The sequence below is a fragment of the Musca vetustissima genome, unplaced genomic scaffold (assembly GCF_032173495.1).
Source record: "Musca vetustissima isolate MV318-11 ecotype Yass unplaced genomic scaffold, APGP_CSIRO_Mvet_v1 utg91372, whole genome shotgun sequence".
NCBI lineage: Eukaryota > Metazoa > Arthropoda > Insecta > Diptera > Muscidae > Musca > Musca vetustissima.
This window is the reverse complement of record NW_026883282.1, coordinates 29764-40647: the sequence shown is the minus strand read 5'-3', so window position 1 is coordinate 40647 and position 10884 is coordinate 29764. Positions and strand designations below refer to the sequence as shown.

General features: G+C 32.0%; 1 protein-coding gene across 1 annotated transcript; it reads left to right on the top strand.

Moving 5' to 3' along the window:
* The first annotated feature begins 5195 nt into the window (after positions 1-5195).
* On the top strand, positions 5196-10440 carry LOC133330122 (uncharacterized). Its single transcript, XM_061538597.1, has 3 exons — positions 5196-5245; positions 9433-9885; positions 9957-10440. The coding sequence occupies exons 1-3, from the start codon at positions 5205-5207 to the stop codon at positions 10396-10398; spliced, it is 936 nt and encodes a 311-aa protein (XP_061394581.1). The 5' UTR covers positions 5196-5204; the 3' UTR covers positions 10399-10440.
* Positions 10441-10884: the final 444 nt, after the last annotated feature.

The window sequence follows — 10884 nt, the reverse complement described above, 5'->3', positions numbered from 1 at the left end:
TAGAAGCATTTTAGGAATGATATAAATATCTGTGATTTTGTAACATCGCGAACAAATTAAAAACAAAATTGTAAAAATGGACTGATAAATATATTTTTAAATAATTTTCCAGTTATTCTGTAGAGCCGAAATTTTTACATATGGACTTTGAATTTTTTGTATAAAATTCTAACAGGGACCGTAACGGTTATACGTTATATCAAATCAGTTATAAATAACAGTTTGTGGCCTAAATAAAAAATCCCTTTTTAACGGAAAAAATAACCGTTGATTTTTAACTGTTAAAAATGACTGGTATTTTTTCCGTCAAAAACAAATCTAATGCAAAATAGATACAAAAAATAATCCTGGACAAATACCCTGTAAATGCAACATCTTACACCCTATTACCAGGTTTCTGTTATCAAATTGATTTAAAATAGTTCTAAAATGCTTTAAATACGTGCGTAAATATCGAAAACTTGTTTATAAACTCATTAAGTGGCGAACCAAAATATACAATGCAAAAATTTATCGGCGAAAGTTCAGTTTTTTGGATAAATTTCGTTAAATTTGTCCATGTATATTTGGTACCCATAGTGCCAAATTACAGCCACATTGATTGTTAAATAGACAAAAATTATTATATATCAAAACTTAACCCATACCAGTATTTGTTTCGACCTTAAAAACATGTGAGCCAAATTGTGGCCGCCTATGTTAAGTGGTTCGCCAGTTAATGAGTTTATTCCTAATTTTACCCACGTGGTTAAGTATTCAAAAATAAATTGTTTTGTTGTGGAAATGTGTTGTCATGTTGGATTAAAAAGAAACATTCGCGCGAATTTTTTGTTTGAAAAAAATCACTAAAATTTTGGAGCTTATCTCATTTTTAGAATTTAGGGAGTTTCTTTTCATAATGAAATAAATTAATAATGAATTTAAAAAAGAAATGTGTCCGTAAAAACTGTGAAATAAGTTCCCAAATATAGTTGTTTTTTGTTTTGTGTATTAAAAATTGAGGACTTATTTCATTGGGGACACAATAAAATTGTCCCAGTGACCACTTTAATTTTATACTTTTGTTATTTCAATATATTGTAAACTTGTTTGTCCATATTGTTCTATACGTTTTGAAACATATTTCATTCTCGATATAAAGTCCTGTGCGCTAATCATCGCGTCTTTGTGGAATTCCGTTTTTCGTGGGCGGTAAAGAATTTGTTGCCCTTTCCGAACCCTTCTTTACTCGAAAATAAGATGCAGACTTTACAAAAAGCACCTTTTGCTACATCTGAATATGCCGTCCAAGGAAACCGATCGAACAATTTTATTTTTTCCATGTTTTTATTTATGGCACAAATTCATAGGCTGAGTGTGGAGTCCATGTATTTAAATACATTTTTTTCTTAAGTGGTCCGCAATGACGGTTTCAAGATATGGACGAATGTCAAAAATATGGATTTCAATCCGAGATTTAATTGAACATTGATCATCGACCATATGATACCCTACACTACTTACACGAAAATCTAACTTTCTGCGGTGTAGTTCTGAGCTTGGGCAATATTTCGCGATATTTGTACCCTTTGACCGACTAGATATCAAAAAATATTACTAATATTCAGTATAGCTCTTCTAATTACTTTTCCAGATTCCCTTCACAGATGGTTGTGTTGTGATGTTAGGCTTTCAATTGTGGTCTATAGATCGACTCGAAAAAAAAACAGAAAAAGTTAAGTTATCGGTCCACTTCATACCAATATTAACCTGGATCATACCTGGATCCTCATGAAAAAGGCGCTATATTTCCGCCCTCTAGTGTGGTAATGGGTTACTAAATAATATTTGAATACGTTAGCATCTGTAAATATTTACGTGTAACTCCCACATCCGAGTGCATACGACAATATAATTGGTGCCAATTTAAAGGTCAACCACTCCTCTTGTATATATTATCATCTTCTCCTCTATGAGTAAATATATACGCCATAGAATACAAAATTTTGTTTTTCACACAAAAGCCAGGGTCCATTTGACCCGCTTAATACTGACCGATCTTTATCAAAATAGGTATGCTTATTCTTTGGCCCTATCCCCTTCTCCATGTTTGGGCCATAATTGCGGGCTCTAGAGCGACCAGAAAAACCAACCAAAAATAAGTATTTGGTCCATTTCATCCCCTAAATATTAACCGATCTTTACCAAAATCAATAGTGGTATTCATTGGGCAGAACCCATACTACATGCAAAATTTCGTGAAGATTGGTCCGTTGTGTTTACAAATTATAATGGACAGACGGACGGACACACATGTCTAGATCGACTCAGCTAGTAAAGATATGACGATTGGTAACTTAAAGGTGGCTCTAGGACCAATATTTCGCGGCGTTACAAACTCATGGGGCTGCACAAAGCTATAATACCCTGACAACATAGTTGTGTAGGGTATAAAAGGCGCCTACATTTGTTCTGTTCCCGTAATGCAAGAATCTACTACTTTTTACTACGTTAACGAATTTTCCTTTATAATATCGAAGATAATAGTAAAATCTTGTAGAGCCAATTATATAACGTTATATGTCAAAATTTGTAAAGGCCAATAAAATTCAATTCGCATTGACATTTCAATATTTAGGCAAATTTGATTCAACCAATCAGAACAAAATGTTTTTATGCCCTCGATCATGGCATAATTATACAAGGTAGTCTCATGCAGTCACATGTTTCCAATTTTTTCATAAATTTCCCTTTGATAGTATTCAGCTTTCAGAATTTAAATGAAAATATCTTCCTTCGAAATGTACGCATATTATGTGTTCAGTGTCAAAAATTGCTAAATAATTTACATTTAAAAATATTTTGAAGTTCGCTGCTTCTTAAACTTATAAATAAAGGATGTAATTACCATGATCAAATCTTGAGAGCAATGCTCAGCTTTATGAGTTCTAAATTAAAACCTCTCAAGAGTTTGTTGCTGTACGATATATTAATTCTAGATCCTTTTTGTATATCGTTTATCATCTCTCAACTAGCAGAATCGTTCTAGTCATGTGTGTCCGTCCGTCCATTAAAATTTGTAATCGGGTTATCACGACCCGAGTCAAATGTCGATTGAAAATAATTATCTTCTGAAAACAAATTTCTGTGTCTTTTCATATTTTCTACATCTTTCAATAATTTCCATTATTTAATTTATTGAATTCTGGAGATTTTGTATGTAGATTCGATTCTTGCCTAAGACGACTTCTATTGGTTTACAGTAAAATTGGAAAAAGTCACGAAATTTAAATTTTATTTACAAAAATTAAATTTATTTATGTATTTTAGGCGAATTAAAAATTACAACAATTTATTTTGACATTCAATGTTACAATCACTGGGTCGATGTGACTACCTAATACATCTACCTTGAGCTAAAATAATGGAATAAATATATTTTTATTCGATACAAAATATACGTGCACATTACTATTATTACGTTTTTTTTTTTTTTTTTTTCAAAGATATTTTGAGTTTTTATTCTGTTCTGGTTTGTATTTCGTGATTAAAATGTTGTCACGAAGAAAAGACTAAGGCATGAGTTCGCCCCCATGTTAACTTTATGAATTAATTCAACAAATTTGTATTGCATTGGGTAGAAAACAAAATTTCGAAACAGATGAACCTAAATATGCGAAAATCCTGTGCCGACATACATACGATAAAAACAATAATTCGTGGTAGACAGATCTGGATCCCTGAAAACATTTCTGATCACATAAAATATATTGTCTGATTATTAGTTAACTGAATTTCCCAATCTACACACCATGAGCTCCATTTTGTCGCAGTGTTAGTGTTTTATTGGGATTTCGATTTTCTTCACTAAATTAACGTAAAAATACTTAGTAAATTTAATTAGTTAACACAGGTAGCTAACTAGTTACTTTGTCATAAAAAAAAACTATTTTTTATTATCATCTCAAAAATTTCGAAGAACACTTCTAAAAAATGTGCAGCACTCTAATACACACATGCGGATGGAAACAATGTCTAACAAAAATTTAAATAAGTATAAGTACCTGCCTGAATTGTTTACATTCATTTGTTATCATCATCACCTACATCATTATTATGTTCCGAAAGATAACACCCTTGCCGCACTCTCTTACCTAAATGACTGGAAAAACAGTTAATCTGAGTTGTGTTTCTCCTTCCTATTGGAGCTCAGATTTCAACAGATCTCTTGCTGACTGTCACATAGAGAAAACATACACAAAACATGCTCTTCTTGTTCTATACTGGAACCCGTCATTCTCATTAAAAAAATAAAGGGAAAATGTCATACAAATAAGAGGATCGAAAATAAGAATAAATCACAACAAGAATAGAACAACTCTTCGTCGGTCATGTGCTGTTGTTGTTATTGTTGTTGCTGTGCCAAAGTGCACCCGCCACTCGAAAAGATTAATTACAGTCACGATGATGATGATGATGTACTCCCGCACGCACGTAGCCGCGTAGACCCTCACACACATGTGCACACAGTGTGCCTGCACCTACCACCAAACAAGTAAACATTTTCTCATTTCTTCCACTTCATTCTTACGAGTATCATCTGATAATTGTCATTTTTTATTTTAGTTGAATAACCAACATCGTCCGCAACGGATCACTCTCACCGTCATCGGTCGTCTTAGAAATCTTCCAGCCTCCTCGTTTTCTAGCTGCTAAAGGGCAGATCAACGACTTTTCTTTAACTCCCTCGTGGATTGGACTCGAAGAAAACATCACACCAGCAGTGATCAGCAAAAACAATAATCATCACATTAATTAAAACAACAAAAACAAATAAATAAAAAAATCCTCATAGAGTTCTGGTTCTGCTGCAGCTTTTGTTGTTATTGTGATAAGACCGTGTATATTTGTCGCTATTAGTATTCCATATTTCCATATTTTATTTGGATGTGTAAACAATTTTTATTGTCAGTTCAGAAAGGCATGCTGTTCTAGCATCAGCCGCATCACCAACATCATCACTAGAATCGTGGCCGTAATTATTTTAATAAAAAATTGTGCGTAAAAGAGCTACTTTTTGTACAATTAAAACAAAAATCATTGTGACAGACGAAATCTAACAAAAAATAATAACTGATGTTCTACTAACATTTGATAAAACTCGAAAAGTAAACAAAAACTTTATTGTTGTTGTAAAACTTCTAAACACATCCCACCATAAAATTATGTCGGATACCTATGGAATTAATAGTATAGAGGAAAATAGGTAAGTGTGAAAGTGATACAATTAATTGATTGATGACAAGTGGTTATTCAATTACGTGAAGTTGTAATAAGGAAGATATTTGCAAGGTGTAAATATAAAACAAGTATTTGAATAGTGTGTAAATACCGCAAGTGTCTTATAGAAAGTTTACATTTCGAATTGAAACAACCACAATGTGTGGAGTTACTAAAAAATTATTTTTAGCTAGTGCCGAATAATATCTATCCCCAGTACATATATGTGACCTTTTCTGTATACAAAATCAGTTAAAATTATTTAATATTATAAATGGAACCCCGAAGAAAGATTACTAGTCGATTCTATTAGGTTCAAATATTTGACCTGTCATTTCTAGTAAATGGACATATTTTTATAGTCGACATGTCGATATAGGGCAAAAATAGTCGGTAGTATTATTTTATATTTAAACTCAAATAAGTAGAAATTTTATCATTGAATATGCAAAATAACTTGAAAATCTTCAAGAATACTGTCATCTTTGTTTAAAAATTCAATAAGCTACGCTAATTTATTAAACAAAAAAGTAGCCTGTTGTCAATATGTTTCAGAGATCCCATATTAATTGGAGAAGTGAAATAAATATCACATATAATGGTTTCCGGGTGGATCAAAAATGGCAGCCATTTTTTTAATTGTATTCATTAAATTGTTTTTGAAATTTAAAATCTAGCCGATTGGCTTGAATTTATATGGGGCCTACCCCGAAACTTAAGTCAATATTGATAGCTTTAGGTACGAATGAGAATTCAAAATACTAAATTAGAGGCAATTTGATTGAAAATTAGTTGTACCGTTATATGGGTCTTCCCAAATAGTGGACTAAAATTGATCATTTTTGGTAAAAATATGAAAATTGAAAATTAGTTGTACCGTTATATGGGTCTCCCCAAATAGTGGACTAAAATTGATCATTTTTGGTAAAAATATGCGAATCTAAAATACATACCAAGTTACAGACAATTTGGTTGAAAATGAGACTATTATGTTCCAATATTATCATCAAGCTATGTTAATAAAAGTCAATTTTATTTTTTTATACCCTTTACAATAGTATGGACCCTATAATGTTTTAATATTATAAATATTCTTGACCACGTTAGATTGATCGCAAAAATTTTGTATAGAGTTGTATTTTGTCTGCAGGCAGGTCAACTTCGAAGATAGGAATAGTTCCCATATAAGGGTACCCCCAAATTTTCAGTATTTTGGGGTCCTTGAGCACACTTTTCAACAGAATTCGCTGAAATTTGGTACATTGGGTTCTTATTGGGTACCAAATTATAAATATAGGTCCAATTTTTCTGGTAGCCCCCATATAAGGTTATCCCCCAATTTTCGGTATTTTGATGATCTTGAGCTCGTTTTTAGGGGTAGCACCTCATGCAATCAATATTGGTCCTGCATTAGGTATTGCCTCCAGGGACATACGCATTAAACAAATTTTTTAATGAAAATGTTCATATTGAAGCAGCAGCCTTTTCCTCACCCCCGAAATAAAATCTTGTGTACGTTGGTGATAGCCTCAAATAACTTTGCCCTCTAAATGGCTGTATTTAGAGGATTTTATACACATGTTCCATCCTACCATGCGTCGTCAATATCGGTCCACATTTTTGGGTTTTCCGATTTTAGAAGAAATAAATTATAGGTATACAAAAAATATGAAATTTCGATTTTGACCTTATGTTAATTCTAAACCGTAATGTAAAGGGCCCCATACACTATACATCATGCCGTACAGCATTTATCATAGTATGTGTTATTTTTTGAAAGTTTATTTATGTATGTGTGACACACACAATGCATGAAGAAAATCAAACTAGTTTTGATTTTGAAAATGAACACCTATCAATCTGGTGAATAATATTCATTTTTAAAGTTGTCAGTAAAACATTTATAGTGTATGGGGCCCTTTAAAGGGGCCCATACACTATAAATCATGCAAACATGCCGATGAACCCCTATTTGTATATGTGAGATTGACAAGTGTAGGGCAAACTCTTCAATCACTATTCCAAAAAATCGATTTTTGTCCCAAAAATTGAATTTTGAGTCGTAAATTCAGTTGTTTTTTTATTCGGACACAATTCTATTGTTTTTGTACACAAAATTATTTACTGACAACTTTCAAAATGAATATTATTCACCAGATTGATAGGGTTTCATTTTCAAAATCAAAACTATTTTGATTTTCTTCATGCATTGTGTGTGTCACACATACATAAATAAACTTTCAAAAAATAACACATACTATGATAAATGCTGTACGGCATGATGTATAGTGTATGGGGCCCTTTAAGTTTGACAATTTTGTGTCAGAGGTACAAGAAGAAGTGGCCCGATATTTCCCATTTTTAAAATAGACCTTACTTTCTTACTTTGGACGGACTTTTGTAAATCGACTTCAAATTAGGCCCAAAGAAACAATGGTTCCCAAATCAATATTTCGATTAGGCATAATGCTGAAGATTTAATAAAGCTCAAATAAAAATATTACGACGTTCAAACGATGGATCGCATGCCCTTTCAATCCATACAAGTTTCCCACATATGGAATATTTGGGGGAGAGGTTCAGAGGGAATGGCAGTGCTATGAGAAAATTGGTATATAAATAAACTTCAAATTGCCTGTGATTGATTTGGTTCAAAGAAACTTGAGGTCTAATCGACACATTTTTGTCGTATCAACAAATATCTGTACCATATAGCCATGAATTTTTCATCATAATACCCGATTCCAAAAGTGGAATCGGTATTAACCGTTGACAGAACAGAATTCATTTTTTTTTAAAATTCTATTGTTGTATTTTTATTTAGAATAATTTTAAAATCAAGTAAAAAGTGTCCGTCATATAAGAAGGTTTACCGCACCTATCCATTCATCTATTTTGAACCAATTCGGGCTTGAAATGAGGCGACAGTGATCAAAATACTTAAAATCAAAAAAAATATCCTCCTTATATGTTGGAGGCTATTAAAAAACAATTTTTGGAAAGCAATCTGTAAATATAATATTTCCAATCTAGGCAAACGTTTTGTATAAATACATTAATTGTATATTTGTGGCATATTGTTTAAATATGCAGAGCATATCGTGTCTCTCACTACCCGCTAGATATTATAACCTTTAATAAAACTAAATCACATTATAAACAAACCCTGGTTATTTTAAAGGATCTGGAAAATTTACCACAGGATAATTAATTTTCCGTATTCAGGTACTATTGGTATCTTGGAAATTTTAAAAATAACAGCAGATCTTACAATTTGATAATATGTATTTTGGTCATATCCCTTTTAGGAAAAATATGGCAAATCCTCTAGCTATAATTCTTACTAGATGACAAACAAATCCTTATTTTGAAAATAGAGATACGTTTTTCTGAATTCCTGAACGACAAATTGAACGGGAATTTTGAAGTACATGTTTACATTTTCCATTTGAATAAATGTGGAAGTTTAATCATAAAAAAGTAATTTTAAAGTATTTATTCTGAAAATCTGAACATTTGTGAAGTGATTACTGATTATTGGTAAAATTCATGTAATTTGATATAATTTCAAGGGCATGTCAACGAATGCTATTGAGTGAAATAAATTACATGAATAATGAACACAATTATTCAACAAAACCAATGTGATTTCTAGGCCTCAGAAGTATTACTGGGAAAAATATACATGCATATATATTTACTGATTAAAAATAATAAAATTCCCAATCTGTTTCACAATCGCTTCCCTATCCATTATCTCTCAATCCTCCTTCACCCTATATTACATGTGCATGAAGATAACCCAATGTCTGCTACATATTTGAGAATTTCTTATTGTTTAATATCTATGTTAATTTCGCATTTAATCTGAATATCCCAACATCGTTATGATTTTTATATTAATGTTCACATAAGTTGTTTTGTATAAATATCCCAATTCAAATCTTAATCCACATATCTAATTTTCATCGCCTTTTCCAGTAGAATGGTGTTCAGCATGTTTTCAATGCTTATAAAAAAAATATTCATCGTAGCACTTGAATAAACCACAATCCCATTAAATTCCAATTGGAATCCAAATTGTTTTCTTTTTTTCTTCCATTATCTATATATTATAAATTTATAATTGTTATCAATAATTAATAAACATCTCTTTTTTCTCCTCAATTCCAGTAACTTATATGAATTATTAAAAAACTGTGTCAATTTTCAATCATACGAAAGTCTGCCAAGCGAAGATTACAACGACGTCGTATGCGAACTACCCGAATACCCCAGCACTATTTACTTGGATAATTGCCAGAAAATGATATCGAGCAATAATGTTTATTCCGTTAGCGGTAACATTTCCAATGGCAGTTATAGCAGTGAAGATTCCCTGGGCGACAGCAATATCCTTGAAGAAAATGGACGAATATCATTGGCCTATGAAAATCTACGCACCATTCCCCGACGTATTGCTGAGAAATTTGCAATGCAAACAAAATTTTTAGATTTAAGCTATAATAATTTTCAGAATTTATCATTTTTGACATTTTTCGAAGATTTACATACGTTGATATTGGATCGCAATACTAATTTGGAAGTGAATTCACTGCCGTTTTTGCCTAATTTGAAAATACTATGGTGAGTTGTGATTTGCCCCCTTATAGTGATAGTGACAAATTTGTTTATTCTCTTTTCCATTTATTTGACAGGATCAATAACTGTGATATTAAAAATATTGTCGATTGGATACAACGTATACGATCACAATGTCCCGCCTTGGAATATTTATCGATTATGGGAAATCCAGGCATAAAGGAGCCTTTCAATTATTGCTCCCTGAATGTCTACACTATGGATCCCCTGATATTACCCGCCGGTATGATAACCGATTATCGGGAATACATACTACAAATGTTGCCAAATCTGGAATATCTTGATGGTATACCAAGAGCAAGTCTGACATCAGCAACAAATCACAGCATTACAAATGGTGGCCATGTGAATTCATCATCCTCGCCAGCAAGTTCAAGAGGCAATGGTTCATCGTCCCACAGTCGAGATAATCGTAAAATTTCACCTTCATTGAGTTTCAAGGATCTCTTCAGAATAAATCGTCGCAAGAAATCATACCCAAGTTCTTCAACCAACTGAACTTGAAGTTCAGAGGAAAATTTTTCTCATAGATTAATAAAACCATAGACACACATCCATATAAATGTAGAACTGCGCTGCTGCTGCTGCTGTGGTTATCATGTTGTGCATGATGGCCTGCAGCGAAGTATACGAGAATCTAGTTTGGTACCTAGTAACTACACTGCAAGTTACACAAGAAAAGTTGATTTATGTCGTCTTCATCGTATGTTTTTTTTATTTTATTTCTATTCTGTTTTTTTTTAAAAATTCCCCCATCCTTATCATTAGTAATTTTTCCACTATGCCTGCTAGCCATTTTAATATGATTATTTTTATTATTTTTAAAATAAACTGTCATCATTATTATTACTATTATTGTTTAGCTTTAGTCTCATTGTTATTGTAAATACTGTGATTGTTGCTTAAAATAATGGTTGATAATAAACTATTGGTTCTTCAAATACAAAATAATTATACGAAAAATCATAAAATAAATAACAATAC

Excerpts from the sequence above, each read along its gene's own strand:
- LOC133330122 (XM_061538597.1), top strand. The coding sequence starts at position 5,205 with ATGTCGGATACCTATGGAATTAATAGTATAGAGGAAAATAG. Across the intron at positions 5,246-9,432 it reads AATAGTATAGAGGAAAATAG|TAACTTATATGAATTATTAA; the intron begins GTAAGTGTGAAA and ends CCTCAATTCCAG. Across the intron at positions 9,886-9,956 it reads CCTAATTTGAAAATACTATG|GATCAATAACTGTGATATTA; the intron begins GTGAGTTGTGAT and ends TTTATTTGACAG.